General features: G+C 42.8%; 1 protein-coding gene across 4 annotated transcripts in view; it reads right to left on the reverse strand.

The window, feature by feature from the left end:
• LOC110498352 (kinesin-like protein KIF26A) overlaps positions 1-26799 on the reverse strand; it is a 132517-nt gene extending 105718 nt beyond the window's left edge. For 2 of the 4 annotated variants that reach the window (XM_036954833.1, XM_036954831.1), the window contains exons 1-3: positions 26760-26799; positions 23514-26531; positions 19157-19396 (exon numbers count right to left, since the gene is read on the reverse strand). In XM_036954833.1, the coding sequence (XP_036810728.1) occupies positions 19157-19396; positions 23514-23648 (375 nt within the window). In that variant the 5' untranslated portion in view covers positions 23649-26531; positions 26760-26799. Of the gene's footprint in view, positions 1-19156; positions 19397-19714; positions 19976-23513 lie in introns of those variants that run through there. The other 2 variants (XM_036954832.1, XM_036954834.1) reach the window with 2 other exon arrangements.
• Positions 26800-27069: the final 270 nt, after the last annotated feature.

Raw genomic sequence — 27069 nt, forward strand, 5'->3', positions numbered from 1 at the left:
AAGGGCGGGATCGGGGGGAGACCAACACATATTGCTCTCTCTCTCAACCACATGCTGTCCTGACTACAGATGTACACAATCACGTCTCTTACACACTACAAATGTGTCTCGTTTCAGGGAACTAGGCGTATGTCGCACATCACTACTTCACAGGACAGGAATTTGAATGGAAACATTTATTTTTCGTAAAAATATATTTTTTGGGCAGAAATGCCTTCTAGAACACTTGAACTTTCATGTGCCTTATTAACAAACTTGTATGCTATCTGTAAATACGAATACAATTGTTAAATTACGAGCCTAGTTGGTTTAGTCACGGAAAAAGCGAGGAACCTTCCCGCTAGCCATGTTTGGCTGAGATAATGAATAGGCTGGAAATGCCGAGAGATGAGTTCGGATTGGTCTGCCATGTAGCACACTTCTGTCTATAACATGAGCTGCTCAGTATGTGTTGGTAATAGTTTCTATCACAGCTTTTTTTGAAAGATATCACAAAGAACTGCATAAGTGTTGCTAATGCTCTCTACTTTCTGGAGGACCAAGTTTGAAATCAGTGGAATGCCCGATGGAAGCAGAGTATGACAGCTAAGGAGATGGAGAAAATTCTGCCATTTGATTGCAAATATGCGGAGGGAGTCAAAAAGAGAACACACAGAAGGTTGTATAAAACACCTGTCTCTGGATTACAGTTGAAGTCGGAAGTTTACATACACTTAGGTTGGGTTCATTAAAACGTGTTCTTCAACTACTCCACAAATTTCATGTTAACAAACTATAGTTTTGGCAAGTCGGTTAGGACATCTACTTTGTGCATGACACAAGTCATTTTTCCAACAATTGTTTACAGACAGATTATTTAACTTATAATTCAATGTATCACAATTCCAGTGGGTCAGAAGTTTACACCTAATAAGTTGACTGTGCCATTAAACAGCTTGGAAAAAATCCAGAAAATGATATCATGGCTTTAGAAGCTTCTGATAGGCTAATTTGAGTCAATTGGAGGTGTACCTGTGGATGTATTTCAAGGCCTACCTTCAATCTCAGTGCCTCTTTACTTGGCATCATGGGAAAATCTAAAGAAATCAGCCGAGAAAAAATAATTGTAGACCTCCACAAGTCTGGTTCATCCTTGGGAGCAATTTCCAAACGCCTGAAGGTACCACGTTCATCTGTACAAACAATAGCATGCAAGAATAAACACCATGGGACCACGCAGCCATCAACATGGTCTTGTTGTGAGTTTATTTTCCTTCAATAATGAATACAAATTAGCTAAAGTTATGATGTTGTCAGCTATATGATATGGTCATTAACTGAACTGGCTAGCCAGCTACATTAACGTTAGCTAGCCAGCTAACAAGATAGAAACAAATCAAACATTGTTTAGAAAGTTGTTTTTAGTTGCCTGGTTTGCTAGATTGACATTATTTAAACGGATGGGTTTATTGGTGTTAAAATACACCACCGGGCTGCTGATGTCATGCAGCCTGTCATTTTGTGTTTATTCTCTTTCATAACGACAACAACAACGGAATGTTCATGATGTCACTGCGACAACTGTCTACTGACATGTCGATAAACGTAGTATGAACCAGCCTTCAGTCTTGAAATCTTTGGTTGTTTAGTACACTACCATACTCACTCTGTTTAGCACATGGTCTCACATGTGAATCCATAAAGAGATGGGTGGGGCTAAGTGTGAACAGACAAAGAAGAGCTCTCCAGTAGATGTACTAAAACATTCAAGGGCCATTTTCTCAAAAGTGGTGTTTCAAGTTGATCAACTTTCAAAGCATAATTACTTTCCCATTGTTCCTCAACTGTAGTGTATGATACTAGTGTATGATACACCATTTTCTAGCTCTGAGTCTCTACTTTAATCCAATGTAAAAAAACACAATTTCACATTTTTCTACGTATGACCGAATCAAGCCGGTCGGTCACAATTGTGGTCATCTGTTGTGCAGACAACCATCCAGGAAAATAAACAATCAAATGGTTAAATAAAGGTTAAATAAAATGTAAATAAATACAAAAAACGCACAGTACATCAATGAGGTTTTAATGAGGTGACCAGGTAAAGAAAATAGCAAAGCAAGAGGAAAACAAAAGAGTCTCTGAATGCAGAGGTAGAGTGTGATGAGTGTGATCAGATTATTGCTCTGCAGTTTAACACTGCACACATGCCATACAGCACAGCAGCACAGCCTAGCCAGCCTCAAGGTGGACATGGAGGAGGAGGCAGCCCAGCCCGCAGTCTACTCCCTCTCCCCAGGCAGGGCTCTCCCTCAGCAGGCTCTGCAGGGTGGGACCTTACGCCTACACCTTCACCCCCATCCCGGACCGGTTACAACCAAACCAACAAACTCCTGAGGATCCATAGCTCATATGATTACTAACGAACAAAATTATGTATGAACCTACTTTTTTCTTGAATGTGGTTATGCTCTGCATTTACCTTTCAGCTCAGGTTTTATGACATCACACAATCCTCCCCCAGTGTTTTCAGTAATTACATGACGTAGTCAGTTAAAAAGTTAAAAGTAGCCAGCCAGGGAGTTCTGGGCTCCATTTTCGTGTCCTCTGGTACATTCTAATGCCTTGATTCCATCTGAAATACACAGCTAAATTATTGAATACGTTAACGACTTTAACTCCCAGATTGGTCAAATGAGTTGTGGTATTTTGTAGAAAGACATAACTTTACAATTAAAATGACTAAAAATGTATGAATTCAGTGTGTTGCTAGTTGTTTTGGATATCGTCTAGGCCTAGGCCTATATGATCAGGACTATTGGACTGCTCTGCTGCTGTGGATACTAAGGGTAAGGAAACCAATTTGTAATTTTGTAATTTGGTTCAACTATCCCTTTAACAGTTCGGCCTGTCAATCAATCATCGTGGGTGAGATTGTCAGGGGATCTACAGGTATGATTTAAAAATGAAGCAGGTGTTAAACATAGGCTTTGTTACACAGAAAGCAGCAGTAGACTACTCCATTGTCGACACTTTAATCAAATCAGTAGGCCTATTTCAATATCTTTAATAATAAGTATTATGACATTAGCTTTTGTAACCTCCAATCTGTTTTCTTTCAGCATATTGTGCATACCAGAATGAGGATCTCTCTCCACTACCTATTGTTCTTGCACTGAGGATTCAACATCTTCATCGAATGTTTTCATAATTTATCTGCAGATAACCGCCAAAAAGCAGTAGTAGCCTACCTAATGGCTCTCTCACCGATGCGATTCGGTTCTGTCCACCTAACAGATCTGTTCAAAAAGAGCCGTATGTTCACTAACAACTAGCAGGTAGCCTAGCGGTTAGAGTGTTGGGCCAGTTACCGAAACCCTTGAACTAACTTAGTCCTAGTTTGCTCCAGGGGTGCCATACTACCATGGCTGACCCTATAAAACGATTCAGTTCACTGCACCTATCCGGTGTATGTGACAATAAAACATATTTTTTTAGCTACATTGGCAAGTCTCGACGTGGGCTTCAAATCCTAGGAATATACAAACCACATGTTTGGTTGACTTGTCCTGATGTGATACCATGGACATATACCTACGTTGTATGAATAGCAATGGGATATAGGAGATGAACTTTATTCAGTCAGTTCCACACCTTTTATAAACTAGTCAACACTTACTGTTTAGTTGTCAATCATAGCACAGTAAATAGCCTATGCCCCCCCGACTCCATGGCTGTATAGGCCTATGTAAATGAACATGCCACAAAACAATAATTAAGTGGATGTGTAAGTCACAGTTTACTTAAGGTAAACACTGCTCCCACAACCCCTTCCCCTGTCCCTCTGTCCATCTCTCCTTTCTTGTGTCCTCATCAGTCCTGTCCACATCCCCCCTGTGGTGGGCCTGGCAGCGTACACCTGTTCAAGCCCGGCTCGGCTCCCTGAAACCCTACCCCACAGTAAAGGCTGGGAGGCTGACCGACGGGTCAGAGGTCAATCAACAAAGGTAGAGGTAACCCCCCCGACAAGCCTGAGAAACAGCAGCCAGCCAGGTAGACGGGCTCACTCAGTCTGACCCCTCTATCACTCTATCGCTCTCTTTCAACAACTCTCCATCTCGCTCTCCATTTCACACATACTGTATATACACAGTGTACAAAACATTAAGAATTCCTAAAATTGAGTTGCACTCCTTTACCTCAGAACATCCGCACTTCATTGGGGCATGGACTCTACAAGGTGTCAAAAGCATGGGATGCTGGCCCATGTTGACTCCAATGTTTCCCACAGTTGTCTCAAGTTGACTGGATGTCCTTTGGGTGGTGAACCATTATTGAAACACATTCAAACCGGTGCGCTTGGCACCTAATACGATAGCCCGTTCAAAGGCACTTAAATATTTTGTCTTGCCCATTCACCCTCTGAATGGCACACATACACAATCCATGTCTCAACTGTTTCAACTGTTTTAAGTCCATCTTTGACCTGTCTCCTCCCCTTCATCTACACTGATTGAAGTGGATTTAACAAGTGACATTAATAAGAGATCATAGCTTTCACCTGGATTCACCCGGTCAGTCTATGTCATGGAAAGAGCAGGCATTCCTAATGTTTCGTACACTCAGTGTATACACACATTAATTATGCAAAGCCCCCCCAAAACCCCCAAAGTTTTGAAAACACCACTCATGACTTCAATCTCTTCAGATACTTCACTTTCTTGGTTTGGATGCATGGTGAGCACTGACCCTGACCCTGACCCTGTCAACTCAACATGGAAGAGGCAGATGAGAAATGAATTAAGGTTTTATAAGCTCTGAAATGTCACCCAGGGCTACAAAGGTGGTGATGCAAATACTGAAAGTTTGTACCTAGCCTGGACATACAGGCACACACACAGATAAATGATAAATACACATTAACACAGACATAAACAGATGGATAAGCAAATACAAGGACATACAAACAGATATAGCACGGTTAAGTAAATTCCTTTTTCACCTTACTTCAGAAAAAAAAACGTGTGGCAATTACTTGGCTGAAATCACAGTAACCCTTTTAAACCGTTTTTAACATCTTCAGCTGAAAGAAATCCATGAAGGTGAGAAATTGCATGACAATGTTACAAATACATTACATGCACATTCTCAAGTCAACCATTGACCAAGCAATCTCACACACCTGTACATGGGTACTTTGGCTTTTATTTGACCAGGGCCTGGTTTCCCGATTGCGATGGAACTTAGGCTTAGACGTGTTTAACGATGCATCTGTCCTACAACGGCCGAAGATGTAATATGCTTTTCCCAAAACACTACGCAGAGAGAACGGTCAGTAAGTGCCTCATTGGAACTGATAGGATCAAAAGAAAAAGGGAGCGCTGCACCCGGATCAGCTTTCTCAGTTCAAATCTTTCCTTAACATTATAATTATTTGACAATACTGACGACGGATTACCACCTATGGCTGCAAATATTGAGGGAGATTATTCTAATGCTTACCCAATACAAATGTACTAAATCACAGATCATTGAGCACAGTGGTGACCTGTCATTCAGGGCTGGTGGGGTTTCATTGAGCCACACATTTTTAGCAAAAAGTTATAATAATATTAATTAAAAATAAATGTTGGGCTTGCCTATTTTACATATAATTTTAGCATTAATACATGCCACATATTGCAAACAATAAAAAGATATAGATATATCATAAAAAAAAAAGATTTATCATTGAGTTAATAAAGCCGCATACAAACATGGTCTTTTTTTTGTTTTCTTGAGTAAGGCAGCTCCAAAAAATGCAGGTGTTTCAGCCTAGCTCAGTGCTTTCTGAGGTGGTGGGGCAAGCCAGCAGAAAATACTGAACGTTGTGCCCTGATTGGCTCAGTGTTCTGTCACTCATGGGGACACTACATCACGGTCAAGTCTAAGGGTAGAGCTAGAAAATTCTAGCGCCCTGGGTGCTGCCATAGAGTTACATTAGAAGTGCCCATCCAAGAAGGTTCAAGGTCATTGGCCACAGATGAAATGAAGTCAAATCACATTAGCTTTGATTGGACTAATCATGTCAACATCATACTTTCAAAATCTTAGCTAGCATTAATCATCATGAATTAAGTCAACAATCTACTGGCAAATCCTTTTAAATCCTTATCATATGAAGAGAAATAATGAAGAGAAATTATTGATAAAATGTATCGGTGCTCATCGGCCATTGGACATAAACATTACACAACAAGTTGGAAATTGCAAATTCAACAATGAGTGGTTTGGAAGGAATCAGTGACAGTGTCTAACTGCAAGCATTGCAAAGTAATCACTAGCTTGCTATTCAGTGGAGTGGCTGTGTGGTCCCAAATCTGGGATTAAAGGGCTCTTTTCCAAGTTTTCCAACATTGGCCATGCTGTCAATGAAGCATGATTTGTGCCGTGCTCAAAACTTGACTTCAGTGAGTTCAAGACAAATGGGAAGTCGGGAATAAACGAGCTCCGACTTGGAAAAAACGTTTTGAAAGGTCATCCAACTTGGAATTGTAAATCTGGCCTCTTTCTAGAGCTACAACCTGAAGATCAATGACGTCATTATGATTTGGCTTTGTTTTTTTTCAGAGTTCCCAGTTGTTTTGAAAGCACCATAAATCCAGAAAATTACAGACTTTGATGACAAAATTTGCCCACAAAGGGCCATACCAGCTACTGTATGTTTTTTCAAAAGGCAGTAAATGAGGCTGAATGAACTGTTTTGCTGCCAGACAAGGCTCCGCTGATAGCCAGGTGTATTTTTTATTTTTGTATTTTTTTCCTTTGACATTGTAGCAGTGGTAAGATGTTGGGACTTCATGTAGGCCCAAACAGTTTGTGGGCACCGTTTGTCACTGTCACGTCCTGACCTTAGTTCCTTTCTTATGTCTCTATTTTGGTTTGGTCAGGGCGTGAGTTGGGGTGGGCATTCTTTGTTTTTCATTCTATGTTTTGTTCTGTGTGTTGTAATTCTATGTGTTTGGCCTGGTATGGTTCCCAATCAGAGGCAGCTGTCAACCTCTGATTGAGAACCATACTTAGGCAGCCTGTTTTCCCACTATGGGTTGTGGGTAGTTATTTTCTGTTTTGCACCTGACGGAGCTGTTTCGGTTGTTCTCGTTTGTTGTTTTGTTAATCAGTGTTCAGTTCCATTAATAAAATGATGAACACGTACCACGCTGCGCTTTGGTCCTCACCTTCTTCCACCAACGGCCGTTATAGTTACGTTATAGTGCAATTAATATATTGTTTAGATTTCCATGCTAAAATAGCCACTGTCGGCTACACATTAAATATATTGTGACAAATGACAGACAGTAGCTTACAAGTAGCAAAATAGATCTCAATTGACTGAACATGAAATTCATTTCAATATGATTGAAATAGGCCTATAGCTTATTGTTTATATTTTAATGCAGGCATCTCAGTTTTTATGTCTGTTTGTATTAATTGCAAAAACACTTGCAACTTGGTATTTGTAGTCAACTTTGTTGGGAAGTTATCATCAGTCATAGAGACATGGATAAACCATGTTTAGTAGACCTTCTGTGTATAAAGTGACACGGGAGCGCAAAAATGCATCTTAAATCTAAAAATGCTGTTCTACGAGTGGTCTGAGGCAGGCATTAGATTATGAGCGTTTTCAAGTGCAACATTAATAACAATGGTTTTAGGAAACAGCTCTGAGATTTAACAATGCTCCTACGAAGGTTCTAAAAATGAATTTAGCCATAAGATGCTTTTGGGAAAACAGGCCAAGTATGGCACACAAGTCCCTAGTGGCCAGAGGGCCTCAGTGCAGAAGGGTTGTCACGCCCTGACAATAGAGAGCCCTTGTTTCTCTATGGTGTATTAGGTCAGGGCGTGACTAGGGGGTATTCTAGTTTATAATTTCTATGTTGTGTTCTAGTTTATATTTTCTATGTTGGTGTTTTTGTATGATTCCCAATTAGAGGCAGCTGTTAATCGTTGTCTCTAATTGGGGATCATATTTAAGTAGCTTTTTTTCCCACCTGTGTTTGTGGGATATTATTTTGTGTTTGTGCCTGTGCACCACGTAGTCACATTTCGTTGTTTGTTTATTGATTTATTGTTTTTGCTTTAAGTTTCACTTTTTGAAATAAATATGTGGAACTCAACCTCCGTTGCACCTTGGTCCCGTTCTTACGACAACCGTGACAATGGTGGAGTCCACTTTCCTTAAAGGACATGTAGCACAAGATTAGAGTTCTATCCTGTCTATATATATAAATACATACTGTCGAAACTAGGCCTACCTGTTCATCGTCTGCTCTTACACATATCAATGTAGTTATTCATTATCAGCTTGTGAGCAAATAGCAGGCCTGTTCAGTCATTGTCTGCAAACACCAATAAAACACTTCATTCACCACCTCCACAATGCCCGCTCCATTCCACCACCTAGCTACAGACACTGCCCTGGGGCAGTAAACCTGCTTTCCCTGTGGTCAGAGGTCAGAGGATAAGAGAGAGGTGAGATCTGCCTACCACTGACCTCTACCTCCAACTGTTCAGATTAATCCAAGTCTACAAACCCTTAAACCGCTGCAAGGCTTTCTCTGTTAATCATTCTGGGTAATCATTGCAGTTTGTGAAGTCCACTCTGAATTCATATTCTTATGTCTTAGTATATACTATAAGTGCCTATGTGGGGGTGTAGGCTATGGTGCTTGTATGACTGACCTGTACCCTTGTTGCAGTCATAACACAATACCTACTTATCTCTTCTAGCCATCAGAACAACCCTGCATAAACTCACACTGGCCCTGGCTGTACAAAAAACAAAGACATACAGTATACACACACACACACACACACACACACACACACACACACACACACACACACACACACACACACACACACACACACACACACACACACACACACACACACACACACACACACACACACACACACACACACACACACATTTCTAAACATACACAATGGAAGCGACTGGAATCGAAAACATTTCAACCAATAAATATATTGGTTAATTTACAATGCTCTTAAATTGAACACAGTGAGAATACAAACAAAGTAGAAGTGAAACATGAAGGAACGTTTCTAAAGGACATTGTTTGTACAGTGTCTTTCATCAACTATAAACTTTGCTTGACAATGAGCTTCAGGGATGCAAGCTTTGAAAGCAGAGTATCGATACACCAGCTTGTATACCTAACAAACAATGGTTTTCCTTCCCTGAGCCCTTTTTTCTCTTTCAAGGTTTGGGTGATAGTCAGAGATATGGAGGGAGAATTCTCATTTCAACCACCATATCAAGTAACTGTCAGCATGTCTAGACCAGGGGTTTCAGATGTTGCTGCCTGGCCATGGCTGAGGAATTAAAGCCCTTCTGGGTCACAATACCGCTGGGCTTTAGGGCCTTTAGAAACCCAATGGCCCATTGTTGTCACTGACAGCTCCTTAACTTTTCATGAGATGGCTGACAGTGCAGACAAAACAAACCTTCCTCCTCCCAATCCATCACATGGCACGGCCAAAATATTGAGTAACCCTTTCAGGGCAGAAACCATCTGAAGGCATGTAGGAGGGGGGTATTGTTCATTAAGTGCGGGTGGATCTGAGCCAGGTGTACAGGTATTGTCTTTCTATAGGCATGTTGAATGTTGACAGATCCTCTGATTACGGGAGAGGGGTAATTAGTGCTTTGAACCTGAAGTTAGCCTTTAAGTGACCATCTTTCCCCCGATTATACCTTACCTTGCCTTCATGTCCAGGCACATGAAATATAGTGTAATGTCTGCTGTAGTCATCCAAACTGTCTGCCATTTACCATTGAAGAGTCTTGTTAGGTTTTAATGATATGAATCAAATACTGTACATTAACCAGTTGAATGATTGGGGGTGAGAATCAATTCTGCAGAACCTCAGTGTCTCCACTTCAGCTGCCTCTTAAGCAACGCCCATTCTTCTGTAATGCTCTTCTGTCTAACAATGTCTAGTTAATGTGTCCAAGTCACTGTATTTTACTTTAGAGCAGGGTCTTACCTCAAGGACAAAACTCCATCATGACAGAGTTAAGCTTTAGTATTACTCTAAGTTGAGACTTGACATATTGTATTGAGATTAGTAGGTATTACGTGATTGGCTGTATTAAGTGAGGTGGAGTGGAATGGGTGATGTCAGACAAAGCACATGCCAGCTATAAATATTAAAACAAAAGATGTCGGTGACACGGGAACGGCTCCTCTGAAAATGAGACAGGTACTTAAAGTCGGCAAGAGTGAAAAAATACTAATTGCTGTCACTGGTTGTGCAAGCTGCAGCAGACCATAAAGAAAATAATCTGTCACCTTCATTGTTCTAATGCTGACCCTGCGTTTCCCTCGACAACACCTCACAGCACAGCAGCAGCCGTCTCCCTCCCAGCCCAGCTGTAGTGTATGCTGGCTGCTGCTACTCTGAGCTCCTTCAGGTTGACACTGAGCCAGTGGCCCAGAATATAGAGACACTAGTGAGAACAGGATCTCTTCAAGTTCCCCAATGAGTCACAACAACATTAGACTGACCTGATAGGGTTCTTTGAAAGACAAACAGGATAACACGAAAGCCACGAAAGTGTCTGTGTATTTCCCAGTGAAGTTACCCAAGCCAGTCCCTGCCTAGGGATTCAGAATAACACACCCATTCAACCCAAACTGTCTTCCTTGAATTTATATGTCGGTTGTTACTGCTACTCAAAATATTAGTCTACTGGAAGTCGGGGGGTCTGGGGGTTGGGGGGGGGGGGGGGGGGGGGGGGTATATGGGGCAGGCTGACTTCCTCATCACAAAAATGGGACGGCAGGAGGATAGGGCAAGGAGGGGGGAGCCCTCACATAAACAGCCTCCGCTCTCACATGACAGGTACAGCAGAACTCTGTGGCTCTGATGCCAGGAGCACCAATAACCCAGTACAGCAATCTTTCCACCACACATCACCTGACCCTCGTCCACCAAAGGAAATCTGTGAAAGCCATCCATCCATGACCACATCCAGTCCAGAGCCTCCAGGTGGGCAGCACAGGCCCAACAGGACAATTGAGCCCTTTCTCCTGCAGCTGGAGAAATTGATACCATGAGGCAAGCACAATAAGAGCACCATGCCTCGACTGTTTACCACCTTAAAATTAGGGACCTATTTAGCCATCAACATGTGTATAATAGGAGAAGGAAGGGGCAGCCCCCATCCCACCCTCCAACCCCTCCACACCTGGAGAGGACCACACAGGTAACTGAGAGAGGAATCAGTTCCCATGGAGAAGGACTGGCAGGTGGGATAGTGTATGTCTGTTTGGGGAGGGAGGACATACCTGGTGCTTCAATATATAGAGATCTGATATGATTTAGGCAAACCCATATAGAGACTAGACCACACATACAGAGGAAAGTTTTTCCCTGTCCTGTATCTCCCTGTTCCCATAAGACATTAGGTGTTGAGGGGATTCAGAGGAGGCTGGAGGGTTTGTAATCCAAGATAAGCATGAGACCGTCCCTCAACACAACAAAGGAGAAGAAACCCTGGGGCAAACTCACGCAAAAGCAACAACAACAAAAAGTCTGAGGGCCGATATTTAACAGCGATGGGAATTGTGGGGCGAGCCATACAGGAACACTTTCAATGCATGGCGAAGGTCAATTGGGACTTAACTTCCTCCTCAGACTCTGCCACTTGCTTATTTTCTCCGTCCTTGCCCCCCCCCCCCCCCCTCTCTCCAGACAACATAATAAAGAGATAAGCATTGTTTAGCAAAACAATGAGACACTTCCAAAGACCTTTCGGTCTCAGACGCTGAGGTTTCACATCCATAAACAGCGTGTGGCCGTGAGAAGATAAATAAAAAACTTCACAGGAAGACTGGGACATTATAATTGAAGTCATTACCCCACAGCCTCTCATGACTCCAGTATTTACATTGGAGAAGGACTTGATATGTATTACCTCTACACCCAACCAGAGGACAAAAGCAGCTCTATAATAAGGTGTGTTGGTATGGGGAGTTATAGCCACAGCTTTTGCGGTGACCGTATTATCGCCAGTCTGGCGGACACGAGTCATGAAGGCAGTCAAATTTTACATGACTGTTTCGTCATGGTAATTAGGCTTCTCCAAGCTCTGATGGTCATTTGTAGCCTACCAAACTTGCTAACTGTCTGGTACTCTGCACTCTATTGTCCCTCTAATCACTAAGAGATCAATGCAAACATATTTGAAAATCTAATCAAGCACTTTTTTACCTTTATTTAACTAGGGAAGTCAGTTAAGAACAAATTCTTGTTTTCGAGGTTAACTGCTTTGTTCAGGGACAGAATGACATATTTTTACCCCGTCAGCTCGGGGATTTGATCTTGCAACCTTTCGGTTACTAGTCCAACGCTCTAACCACTAGGATACCTGCCACCCCATGAGAGCCCATGAGCTCATGTCGCAACATTTCTATAGGCTATGCAATTGCGTGAGAAAACAGAGTGATGGTCGCTAATAAAAATATGAGGATCCCATCAGCTTTTTATAGGTTAGGCCTATTATATTTATTTCTCAACGTTCCTAATATTAAGCACATTGCTTATATTTACAACAGGAGTATAGCCTACCAGGCTGGCATGAAAATAAACCATGGGAGAAGAGTCCTCCATTTGCTATTTAAGTGCATAGATGACATGTATTTTTTCCACTGCCCCTGTTTCGATACAGGTGCATGATAATAGTCCATTCTAAATCAAAGGAGGCTTTGTTGCGAAATATGAAGCCGATTCTAGATTTAATTTTGAATTGGAGATGCTTAATGTGAGTCCGGAAGGAGAGTTTACAGTCTAACCAGACACCTAGGTATTTGTAGTTGTCCACATTTTCTAGGTCAGAACCGTCCAGAGTAGTGATGCTAGTCGGGCGGGAGGGTGCAGGCAGCAATTGGTTGAAGAGCATGAACTTAGTTTTACCAGCATTTAAAAGCAGTTGGAGGCCGTGGAAGGAGTGTATGGCGTTGAAGCTCGTTTGGAGGTTTGTTAGCACAGTGTCCAAAAAGGGCCAGATGTATAAAGAATGGTGTCATCTGCGTATAGGTGGATCAGAGAATCACCAGCAGCTAGAGCGACATCATTGATATATACAGAGAAAAGAGTCGGCCCGAGGATTGAACCCTGTGGCACCCCCATAGAGACTGCCAGAGGTCCGGACAACAGGTCCTCCGGTTTGACATACTGAACTCTATCTGAGAAGTAGTTGGTGAACCAGGCGAGGCAGTCATTTGAGAAGCCAAGGCTGCTGAGTCTGACAATAAGAATGTGGTGATTGACAGAGTCGAAAGCCTTGGCCAGGTCGATGAAGATGGCTGCACAATACTGTCTTTTATCGATGGCGTTTATGATATCGTTTAGGACCTTGAGTGTGGCTGAGGTGCACCCATGACCAGCTCGGAAACCAGATTGCATAGCGGCGAAGGTACGGTGCGATTCGAAATGACCGATGATCTGTTTATTAACTTGGCTTGCGAAGGTTTTAGAAAGGCAGGGCAGGATGGATATATGTCTATAACAGTTTGGGTCTAGAGAGTCTCCCCCTTTGAAGAGGGGGATGACCGCAGCAGCTTTCCAATCTTTGGGGATCTCAGATGACACGAAATTTAGGTTGAATAGGCTACAAATAGAGGTTGCAACAATTCTCATAGTTGCACACTTCATGTAGAACAGCCCATAGGCCTACATGTTTTAATAAGGTTTGTATCACAATTAAAGTGGCCAAATAATTTCTTAAAATTAAGCACATTAACCCGTTTTACAAGGGGTGTAGAGCCTAACTGACACATATAAGCAGCACCTGAGTTTCAAGTTTGGGGGAAGATCATTTACACCATAAAAATGCACCTTTATAATAAAAGCATTACATGCATAATTGCATTTGTTGTCACTTTTGATAATGGTGTTTTCCGCTAATGGAACATTTGCGCTTATAGCCTACTACCATGTGTGCAATGCTGCACTTATAATGTGAAGAAATAGCCTAATAGCTTATCTCTCACGATCGTCTAAAGAATTAACGGACTAAGGCGCAGCGTACGTAGAGTTCCACATCCCAAGTCCAGGATGTCTTCTCCTCCTTTATCTCCTCCCAAGCCCAGGATACCTTCTCTTCCCGAGCACGCTGCTTGGTCCTGTTGTGGTGGGATCTTCTGTCACAATCGTATAAAGAATTAACGGACCAAGGCGCAGGGTGCGTAGAGTTCCACATGTTAAATAAATGAAACTCACCAAAACAATACAGAATAAACGAAGCGTGAAGTAAATGCAGCGCTCAACAGTAACTACACAAAAACAAGATCCCACAAAACACAGTGGGGGTAATGGCTGCCTAAATATGATCCCCAATCAGAGACAACGATAAACAGCTGCCTCTGATTGGGAACCATACCAGACCAACATAGACATACATTAACCTAGATAACCCACCCTAGTCACACCCGACCTAACCAACATAGAGAATAAAAGGCTCTCTACGGTCAGGGCATGACAGTACCCCCCCAAAGGTGCGAACTCCGGACGCAAAATCTGACTCAATAGGGGAGGGTCCGGGTGGGCATCTAACGTCGGGGGCGGCTCCGGGAACGGGGCGAAGTACCCACTCCGCTCGCGGATATGGAGCCAGGTAAAACACCGTGCCCGGACTGGGCATCGGCGTAGAGGAGGGCCCCGGCCATGGAGCTGGGTTGTACGCCGCACCCGGACTGGGCACCGGCGCCAAAGAAGGCTCCGGCCATGGAGCTGAGTTGACCGCCGTGCCTGGACTGGGCATTGGCTCAGAGGAAGGCTCCTGCCATGGAGTTGGACTGGACGCCGCTGCTCGGACTGGGCATCGGCGCAGAGGAAGGCTCCTGCCATGGAGCGGGACTGGATGCCGTGCTCGGACTGGGCATCGGCGCAGAGGAAGGCTCCTGCCATGGAGCGGGACTGGATGCCGTGCTCGGACTGGGCATCGGCGCAGAGGAAGGCTCCTGCCCTGGAGCTGGAGGTTCCGGACCGTGGATCGTCTCAGGAGGTTCCGGACCGTGGACCATCTCAGGAGGTTCCGGACCGTGGACTGTCTCAGGAGGTTCCGGACCGGGGACCATCGCCGGAAGCTCCGGACCGGGGACCGTCGCCGGAAGCTCTGGACCGGGGACCGTCGCCGGAAGCTCCGGACTGGAGGAGGCCTGATGCGTGGAGCCAGCACAGGTGGCGCCAGACTGGTGACACGCACTTCAGGGCGAGTGCAGGGAGTAGGCACAGGACGCACCTGACTGGGAAGGCGCACTTGAGGGAGAGTGTGAGGAGCAGGCACAGGACGTACCTGACTGAGAAGGCGCACTTGAGGAATAGTGCGAGGAGGAGGCACAGGACGTACTGGGCTGTGGAGGCGCACTGGAGACATGGTGCGTATAGCCTGTATTAATGGCACCGGAACTTTAACACACTTTGCACGGCAAGTGCGGGGAGCTGGCACAGGACGTACCGGGCTGTGGAGACGCACTGGAGACACGGTGCGTAGAACCGGCACAGGACATACTGGGCCGTGGAGGCGCACTGGAGGTCTGGAGCGTAGAGCTGGCACAACTGGCACAACGTGTCCTGGACAGATGACAACCTTCGCACGGCAAGTGCGGGGAGCTGGCACAGGACGTACCGGGCTGTGGAGGCACGTGCGTAGAACCAGTCCGTAGAACCGGCAGACATTGTACCGGAACGATGACACTCTCCTCAAAGAGAGTGCGGAGTGCTGGCAGAGGTGGCATCGGACGCCTAACACGCTCCTCAGGGCAACTGTCTCTTTTATTTATTTTTATTTCACCTTTATTTAACCAGGTAAACTAGTTGAGAACATGTTCTCATTTGCAACTGCGACCTGGCCAAGATAAAGCATAGCAGTTCGACACATACAACAACACAGAGTTACACATGGAATGAACAAAACATGCAGTCAATAATACAGTCGAAAAAAAAGAAAACAAAGTCTATATACAGTGAGTGCAAATGAGGTAAGGTAAAGGGAGTTAAGGCAATAAATAGGCCATGGTGGCGAAGTAATTACAATATGGCAATTAAACACTGGAATGGTAGATGTGCAAAAGATGGATGTGCAAGTAGAGATACTGTGGTGCAAAAGGAGGAAAATAAATAAATACAGTATGGGAATGAGGTAGATAGATGGGCTGTATACAGATGGGCTATGAACAGGTGCAGTGATCTGTGAGCTGCTCTGACAGCTGGTTCTTAAAGCTAGTGAGGGAGATGCGAATCTCCAGCTTCAGAGAACGGGAAGGAAAGGTGACCAAAGGAGGAATTGGCTTTGGGGGTGACCAGTGAGATATACCTGCTGGAGCGTGTGCTACGAGTGGGTGCTGCTATCTGCTGTCTTGCCTCTCTAGCCAAACCAACAGCTCTCTCTCATCACTCTCCTCAACTTTCGCCAACCACTCCTCGCTCAATCTATCCCAATATTCCTCCTCGGTCTCTGACTCACCCCTCAGCATCGCCGACCACCCCGTGTGCCCCCCCCCAAAAAACACGGTTTGGGCTGTCTTTTGGGCTTGCGTTGTGGCCGCGAACCCTGGCGTCGTCGCTGTCCTTCCCTCACCGCTTGCATCTGCTTCCATGGAAGGCTTTCGTCTCCAGCCATAATTTCCTCCCAAGTCCAGGATGTCTTCTCCTCCTTTATCTCCTCCCAAGCCCAGGATACCTTCTCTTCCCGGGCACGCTGCTTGGTCCTGTTGTGGTGGGATCTTCTGTCACAATCGTATAAAGAATTAACGGACCAAGGCGCAGGGTGCGTAGAGTTCCACATGTTAAATAAATTAAACTCACCAAAACAATACAGAACAAACGAAGCGTGAAGTAAATGCAGTGCTCAACAGTAACTACACAAAAACAAGATCCCACAAAACACAGTGGGGGAAATGGCTGCCTAAATATGATCCCCAATCAGAGACAATGATAAACAGCTGTCTCTGATTGAGAACCATACCAGGCCAACATAGACATACAATAACCTAGATAACCCACCCTAGTCACACCCCGACCTAACCAACATAGAGAATAAAAGGCTCTCTATGGTCAGGGTTTGACATTATCATAATTTATGGTAAACATTCTGATCTGTTGCATCAGCCACATTTCATTAAAAAGTATTTTTTTGATGCTAGTAGTTGTATTAATTTGGGATCTATCTCATCCTACAACTGTCCTACTGACTGTTTGGAATATTTGTTTGTCGCACAGAATAGAATATGTCGACTTTTGTACTAAGGGGATAGCAGATTGACATAGGCTAGTGCTTTTGCTCTTTGTTAGGCATAATCATCTTGTTGGCTGACGAAAAGTAAATGTGGACAGTTCTTCCAAAATCTTCAATATGCACCTCGGAATTTAATAAGGATGCACGCAGTTGCGTGGTGCCTGTATATAGCCTCCCTACTGTTATTTTTCACTGTCTTTTTACTGTTGTTTTTATTTCTTTACTTATCTATTGTTCACCTAATACCAATTTTTTACTTTAAAAAGTCCCACTGTTGGTTAGGGCCTGTAAGTAAGCATTTCACTGTAATGTAATCATTAAAATCCAGACGGAAAATATTTACACAAGAATCAACCGAATATAACACAGCCAACTCTAATCATTTAGTAAGTTCACCATTCTGCGATTCTCACTGTTAAACATCGCACAGTGTTCAACACAATGGATCTTTATGTCATCATTTGATCTCATCAGTCAACGGCAATTTTTTCTAAAGTAATCTGGTATCATTTCATTCCAACCATGTTGTATTCGGCGCACGTGACAAATAAACTGATTTGATTTGATGTGTCTGACTTGTAGCCTGTGAGAAGACCCGATCACGTGACAGAGAGCCATGTGAGTGAGAGACGCTTGGGATTGCGCAGCACACTCAGGGAGAAGGGCACAATGCAGTACTCCGGGCCGCAAAAGGCATGGATTATTTTAGGGTGCATTACGGCCAACAAGGGGATGCCGCTGTGACATTTGCGGCATTATCAAGTGCTTGTCAAATTGTGAATGAGAGACTATTGGAGTGTGTACAGCCTGCACAAAAACAAAGCAGAGCTCGTGCCTTTCAAGGGACTTTCAAATCATCATTAGTCTCATCATGCAGCCTTACAATGGATTAAAAATCTAAACAACGTTTGTAGAACAACTAAAGTTACATTAACAACTCTAAATTAAGCATATAGGAGTACCTATTTCTTTGTTAACTGCTCAACACTGAAATAGACTACATTTTCTTCATAGCGTGCTTTTTTAGACCAGTCTAAAATAAATAATGAATTTATTGTGAAGGTGTAGGTTATATTACATAGATTTATTCAACTTTTTTAAATGGCTTGTAGGCTATATGTGGAAGCCAGGAGATGATAAATGTGTTTATTAATTAACGGTCAATTACCGTGAGACAGACAGTTATTTGCTTGACAATCAACACAGCCCTAGCCACAGCTACTACATGCTGGGAATACAGAGCTCACAAGTCTTACAGCCATGTCTCACCCTGCCGTTGTGTACCCATCGCACTGGACTATATCATAGGCAAATGGGCAGTGGGTACAAACGTAAAACCATCAGAGAGGTGCCCATCAGGGATGAAGACCACAAAGCAAAGCTGGAGCATGGGTCATGACTCATGACATAGTCAGAAACCTGCAGAATCACACTGCATGCCTACAGCTATCTACACTGGGAGGAGGGTGGCTGCACGCTTTATTCTGAGCATGCCATCTGTGCCCTTATATCACCTGCAGTACATGAGTGGAACCAAGGCAGCCTGTCCCTGTTACGCCAACAGAGCATGAGGTGAACAAACACACACTGATCACCCATTACCACATGCCTCATAATAAACGTAAGACCCACCTCACTGGACTCATTACAAGAGGGGGGAGGAAAGAAGAGGTTATTACCATGTCATTGCAATATTCACAAAAATAAACCAAGAGCACAGATCAGCAGAGTCATGGTGGTGTCAATTCAGGTTGATCAACTGTAGGGAGCCTTGGTGTAAAATTGATGAAAAGTATTACTTTGCATTACTGGTCAAATACGACCAGCCTTGAGACTCAAAGTAAAGTTAAACATGTATTCACAAACCTTTAGTGAACTTGGGTCTGCCAAGGCCAGCGCTTGCCTCTTCAGCTCAGTCACATTAATTTGACATTGTTGGCAAAAGCTTCCTTTGCCGTCCCTTCTCTCCGACTCGGAGACGGTCACCGACCCAGCGCCCTCGGGTGGTGGCCGGCTGTTACACCGCGCATACTCGGATGAGTGAAGTATTTTCCTGGTATTCAGATCAAGAGGGAACGGCGACTCTCCGCTGGGACAACCCTCCACCTTCGTCAGGAGAGAAACGCAAGTCAGTTCAAATAGATTCATTGATTTCTATGTAGGAAAATACAATGGATTCAAACTTGTAGACGCACAACCACAGGTGTGGAAGCCTAACGTTACTTGTCTGGAGTTGTTTGTTGAATACCTTGACAAACTGCATGAATGTCAATATGAATAGGTAGACATGAGCATTACCAATCTGCAGAGGTAGGCTAAATGCGATCCAAAACAAAAGGGTGTGCTGCGACAGGTGTAATTGTAAATCGGAACCGAACACTTTAACTGTATGTGAAAAACACTTTATATGCTTTAAACACTTACAGTAAACCTGCAGTTGTCAGGGTCCCGTCCATGAGTTGCATTTCCCCGAAATGAGTTCATTCTCCTTGGTCTGGGTATACCTACTAGACGTAGTTCTCACATACACTCAACTGCGTAGTTGTAAATTGAAGTGTCAGTCCCTACACACTTGTGACTAAAGCAAACCCGTCTGCTAGCTACCACTTCTGTAGAGAGTAGACTAATAACCATGGTTGTGTGCTGCACTGGATCAGTCCCATGACAATACAATCAATACGAGTGAAGTGAAGTTTTGGTCCTCACTGCGCACGGTGGGCGGGAATCAACTCTTTTAAATGGGTGGGGTTCACAAGACAACTTTTGGGAAACTTTTTGGCGCATGATTTGACACTGCAATAGTAAATCACTTAAAAACCGTAGGTTCATGGATCAGACGTGGTAGTTCAATGTGTAGTAGTTGTATTAGGTTTGTAGGTTATTAGGCTAGATACAGCTGAACTTGCCCATTGTAATTGCTGCTTTTATCAATGTATTGCAGTAGTTTCAGGTTGTATTAGTCGTATGTACAGGATACACATGGAATACAGTACACCGTCTAACGAAATGCTTACTTGCAGGTTCCTTCTCGAGAATGGAACAATAATACATAATAAAATATAAGATATATGAACATAAAGTAAATGGCTCAGTAGAATTTAATAAACATTTTAGAATAATACAGGAAAGCACACATTATAGTTCAATATTTAGACATATATCAGAGAAAGGGGGGATTGGGGTGCAAGTGTTTAAATTGTGCAGTATAAGCAATATACTGTAAATAAGAGTCTGGTAGTAGCAACAATTGTGATGTGTGTGTGGCACGAATGCTACATTTCTTCCTGCGCTGCAGACGGCTGTATCGGTCCCCTTATACCGGAGCAGTAAATTCCCAGTGCACTTCTTTTGTTGATATTTTTTCCTACACTGCAGAGGGAAACATCGGTCGGTTAATGCAGGTAAGGCTGGCCCGCTAATTGGGCAGGATTATGCGGCCGTCTATGGCAGCAGATTGAAGAGGGTGGACTTTTCTGAGCCTAACTGACCAAGACACACCTCCAACAACACATAAAACCTCACATAATTATGCACAAAAACAATGAGAATTTCTCTCAACCAGTGGTATATGGGCTTTTTAGGTGAGTGCTGATGCCGCCCTGTGATAAGAAGTGCCCACTTTGGTTTATGCAGGGACCAAAATATTATGTTTCCATTCCCAGGGCCTCTCCAGGGTGCTGTGTAGAGAATCATCGCTGCACGCTCCACCAACGTTCAGTCCAAAAAGTATTCTAACATAGGGTGTGGTGTGTATTGGTAAAATGGGACACTTTCGTTTTCTAGCTTCATAACTCTACTACATTATACAAAATAAAACATATAAATGTTAAAACCAGGATGGGTGACTCTTCTTCAAACACAAATTGTGCCGAGACCAAATATTTCCAGTCAATACTGGCAAATTGGGACACTCAATTCTTTATTGTAAAGAAGTATAAATTAGAGAGTACATGAGTCATTTCAATATTTTAACTAGAAACTTAAACTATTCATATAAATTAAATGTAGTCAAACATGTTTTGTGTATTTTTGTGGAATATTATTATTATATTCATTATCATCATATTTGATTAGAATTGTATGGTGTAGCCCAGATGTAATTGTATAGCCTGTAAATAAAATAAAGTTAACTTCATCTAGACCTATCAGCTCAACATTCTCAACACTACACTCTAATGGACATTTGTAGAATGAAACCAAAAAGACCTCACCCCTCAACAATGTCAATTACTGTTTTATTGTCACCGAGTCAAATACAGCAAAAATAAACCGTCATCATATACCTGTATGGTTATGAATATAGCTAGCAAGGATTTGTAATTTTGGTGAGGTAACATATTTCTACGTAAAGTGTAGCTATGCTAGCTTTTTCTAGCAAGCTAGCTGATGGCAGATTTGAGGAAAATTAAATTGAACATTTGATCCTATTTACAAAATGGATTTCTATTCAGAAATCATGTATTTCATAACGCCCAAAATATTTGTTCTGCATTAAAATGGCAGAGAAGAGTGTCCCAGTTTGACAGTAGGCTATTGGCATACTGGGACACCATCAACATGTCAATGTTCTAAAAAGGTGAAGAAAAAACAACAATTTACAGTCATTTTGATTTACAATTAAATTAATCCATTCCATTTCAACGTCTGGAAATTACGTATTTTAGACATATTTTCAACATAATTTTGCTTACTGGGACTATTCTAGTTGTGCGGACTGACAATATTATTTTCTCGCAATGGTCAGGACCAGCCCTGAATACAGGAGTAGTACAGGACCAGTGCATTACTTTTGTGAGAGAACATTTTTCCCCGCGCTGCAGACAGCTGTATTGGTGCGCTAATGCAGGAGTTGTAAAGCCCAGTGCACTACTTTTGTTGCAAATATATTGTTATTAGTGAGTGATAGTGAGTGAGTGAGTGAGTGCGTGAGTGAGTGCATGTGTGCATGTGTGCATGTGTGCAAAGGTGCAGAGAGAAAGTGCCACTTCAAGTGTTCAACAGTTTCATGGCTTGTGGATAGAAACGGTCTCTGAGCCTGTTGGTATCAGACCTCCTCATACATAGCATGACAGTAGGGAAATGACTGAGTTATTTCTATAGCCTAATGTCATTATTATTTGAAATATTCATAGTGATTCTAGTTTATTGTAGTCAATGGCTGTATCCTGTTCTCACACAAGCAGACACATTTTTAGACATTGTTTCACAGACAAGTCAATGGGCACAGTACAGAGCCTCACCTACTGAGTTTTACAGCCAATGCTTCCCGTTCTTGCTACTTTGGCGCCATCCTTTGGTAAATACACAGATTGCAGGTCGGATTTCCCAAAATAAGGGCCATGTTTAATATTTAATTAAAAAACTTTAAATATTTCATGTTGATGATGTAAGCGACAGCGGCTTCGTGCTTCATTGTGAGGATCCCTTCTACCCTCACATGACCCAGTTGGAGCCCTTTGTCTGTCTGTCTGTCTGTCTGTCTGTCTGTCTGTGTCGTCGACTGGGTTGAGTGGGTTCACGCTTGGCAGCGCAACTGGTAGCAAATTATAGGCGTCCTTATGGGGTGAGAATGAGAATGAGGTCAATTTAATACTGTTAAACGTTAATTTTGCGATTACACATGAAACAAAACATAAGCTATTCACCCAAAAAGGAAAATACAAAATTGACTCAGAATATTTTGTCATAAATAAGAAAATTATGTTTTTATCTGAAACTATGGCCAATCAAGTCTGTCATTGTGGTCAATGATTTTGAGTCTTCATTTTTGGCTGTTACTGCTCGGTGCCTTCTGAACAGGAGAGAGAGCGCACAGCGAATTAGCGCCGCGATTACAGTAGCCACATTGCTTATTAAAGCAATGAGTGTTTGGGACCACAAAGCACCATCCACCCTGCTACTCTCTTCTGTTTTTGAAATTATTTTGAAGAAGAGAATCCCAACCAGCGATCACGCTATGGAGTTGCCATTGTTGATGAGGCGCATCGGACAATCAGGGGAGCTGTTCATGGTGCTGAAATACCTGACGCCCGTCAAGTTAAGATGTACAGGGTCCGAGACAATTGACTTTGTAGTTTAGGCTACCTGTAAATCCAGGCTTTGATGACTTTGTCTATCAATTTACCTATTTATAATCATTATAATGTTCCAGGTAGTTGGGGTGTGTATTAGGTTACATTTCATGTTTGTGTATGTTACAGTTATTTGGAGAGCACTCACTCACCTTTGCTTTTCTCCTCAGAAGATGACTGGTAAATCCAAATATGATATCAGAGTCCACGAAGAATGTTCCCAGATCTATGAGACTGGGGTTGGGCTTGTCAGCTCCAGAGGAGCCCGAGGAGTTTGGTAAAGCCATGAGGGAAAAGTGCGTAATATTCCACACCTCGGGTTACCGAATTGACATCTATATTTGTCTATTCATTTCCATTTCAGGAGATATTTTCATAGACCCCAAAACATAGCATGATTTCAAATCAAAAGCTATTCCGGACATCCAACAATGACTCAGAGAGAGCTCACTGTCTCTCCATGACCACTCCACTCAATGCCCAACAATTGCGGCGTGAGCGCAAATATATATTTCCCGTGCATGGCCAGCAGTCCAGCAAGACAATAAACCAATACAATCCATCCGTAATCGATACCTTTATATCCACAGGTATAGAAATGTTTTACCCATCCTTGGACTCATGCCTGGTCTTTCAGCTCGTAGGTCTCGGAACGAAATCACATGTGCCTAAGGAGGACCACCTTTTGCAGTCCCACACCCCCTCTCCCTCTTTCCTCCTCTCTCGCTCGCTCACTCGCCCAGTCGCGCAATTCCCCTGTCAGTCAGCGGTTTGCTGCGCTTACTGCGGACTTGCTAGAGGCTCCACAATTAATTTATCAACGCAAACACGCACGAGAGACCTGCACAATCCAACAGCTTCGCAATGACCCGGTTTGAGATCTTTGATGAACCAAAACTTGTGCCATGACCCAATTTAACTTAGTTGGATCATCTCGTTTTTTTGAATGGAACTATTTAGCAGGGAAAACCCTGAGTTGATCAGTGCAGTGCACATAGAGTCAGCTCTTGCGTTCAGGTGTCTGTGTAACTAAGGGCTATTCATTACGAGGCTAATATATGTAGGCTGTTGGCTTAGCTGCCTTTCAGTTCCAGATCAAATGTTAATATGTAAAAAAAACTTTGAAAGACAATAATGTCTTATTTTCAAAGCATTATCAAATACAGAGCCGTTTTAACGGCAATTTCAAAGTAGATCATGTATATTGTGTGTGCTTTGATAGCTGAACAGAGGACATTAGGCTATTCTCTTAATAAAACATCTTATCTGGGGTGCACAGAGGACCTTGTATTAGATAAGCAGCCAGTCATAAACTCACTGGTTCCCGACGCCATTTGAAGATGTCTCTTTAAAGCTTCTGTATAGTTTGGTGGGTGTGAATGTTTTCAATTTATTTTAAGATTGTATTTCATCGTTATTATGCCAGCGCAGAATACAATTCGATACACAATTATGTGTGCTCATGGTTAGGTTTACTCAAATGTAAGAATTGGGTAGTCTATATTATTCAACCTTTATTTATTCAGGTGTGTCTCGAGATAAAAAATAAGATAAAAAAACGATTTAGAAGCCAGATTAACCTGAGGGATATCAAGGTGGCTTAAATGATGCAGTTGGCTTATTAGGGTTGTGGGTTGCCCATAATAAACTCTAAATGTGACCCAGTTATGCACATTTCCCACTTCCACCACAAACAAACGCTCAACCAAAAAAAACAGTAATACGCACAGACACAACCACAGCTTAGACGTGTTAACTGGAAGGATTCACTGAAGCTTCAGAAGACCAATAATTACTCTCCGTAGTAAAGATGATTTACCATGTCCGACCGCCACCCAGTTCCTCACTGGAGAAGGTTTGTGTCACCCTGGGCCGCTGATGAAATCCCAAGGACCACATCCCATGGGACTACTACCCCTACATCTGTTGTAGGGAAATCGCTCTGGCATATCATTAATACTGCTCAATATCTTATCCAACTTGATAACCTGCGCAGTACACAGGGCTTCATGAGAACCATTTACCGAATATTGGTCATGTTGTTGGCGTGGTGCTGAGAAAGCAGGAAAGACATCTGCGTCTTGGATGCAGAGAATCATCTTTGGAATGCGCTTTAATGAATGATTCATACACCAACACAAAAAAGCTAACGTTATTCCGATATAAACATTGGTATCATTATTCATAGTGGTGTAAAATGTCATTTTTTTAGTCGTGGATGCTTTATTTTGTTACCAATAGCCTGTTCATTGTACTTTCCTTCTGAAACAACAAAGACGTTTATCCTTCACCTGAAAATGTGTCAAACTGTCTGGAATCCAATTTGCCCCACCTCGGACAACGACCATGCCCAAGGCGCTGTTTGTCTGGACTTAAGAAACAGTTGGACACAACGAGGCTATTGACATTAATAACACAAGGGGGCACGCGAGAGCGAGCGAGAGACAGAGACGTTATGTATTTCCCACAGATCCCACAGACCCACAAAGACTTTGAAAATAAATCCGACATTGATAAACTCCCATATCTGTTGGGGGAAATTACACAATGTGCAATCACAGAAGCAAGATTTGTGGCCCATTGCCATGAGAAAAGTCCATCCAGTAGACCTCAAACAACATTGTAAATACCACCTATGTTAATCTGTTTATTTATCTTCCCCCACTTGTCATACAACTAGTTGCACATTGCTAAAACAATGTACATAGCTGATGATATAATAGTTTAAATGTCTAGCTTTTTAAAACCTGTTTACTGCTACTGTTCATTTTCAAATTGTTTTTTGTTGTTGTATATATCAAACAAGGTTAATACACAGGTAAACATAGCTGTACAAATGTAGGCTGCAGTGTTGTAAAAATATAACAAGTTTCTCAAAACTTCTGGCATCTTTGATTAAGCTATGCTAAAGACATGGCGTGAAATCCGTCTTATCCACTCTTCTTAATTAACAATCTAATCAGCCTAGGCTATACTCAAGGATTCATGGTACTCAGTGTAGGCCACCTCATCTATTGACTTGGAAGTATTTGTCCACCAGATCAAGTGGTCCTAAACATTTCACAATTTTGGCAAAGAACTGTTGAACTGTTAAGAACCACTCCACCAGAGAGACCAAACTACAAGGAGGCGTCACTTCAGGTGGTCCAACCTGGCATAAAGAGCACTGTCTGCAACAGACAAAGATTTTTGTTCAGTTTACAGCCATCAATGTAGGCCTAAAATACACCACCAGTACTTCATATTTTTTAGAGCAGTTTGAAAATACATTTCTTACATTTTAGTCAGGGCCACTTACAAGAGCAATTAGACTTAAGTGTCTTGCCGTGACAGATTAACATAGGCTACTGTAGAAGGCCCTAAGCTAAATAGGCATATTTTTACAAAAGTTATCTTACCGTTAGTGGAGGTTTCATCTGAGCCATTCATGCCTATGCTGTGACTTCAGTGAGCAGCAGCTCTTTATATAGTGTTTTGGGGGTAGGTTCACACAATCTTTTCATTCAGCGAGGAATGAAGGCCATGCAGGTCTGACTGGCTGAGCTGGGTTCCACCTGCAACCTGTGCTGTACAACATACAGCCGCCCTGATGACGACGCCAAGTGTAGTCACTCACTCTCTGCACATTTCTGGAAATGTTCTGAGGTATCAACTCTGCACCAAACATGAATGATGGTCCTTGCTAAATATTTATCTGATGGGTATACA

The sequence above is a fragment of the Oncorhynchus mykiss genome, chromosome 19, assembly GCF_013265735.2.
Source record: "Oncorhynchus mykiss isolate Arlee chromosome 19, USDA_OmykA_1.1, whole genome shotgun sequence".
Lineage (NCBI taxonomy): Eukaryota > Metazoa > Chordata > Actinopteri > Salmoniformes > Salmonidae > Oncorhynchus > Oncorhynchus mykiss.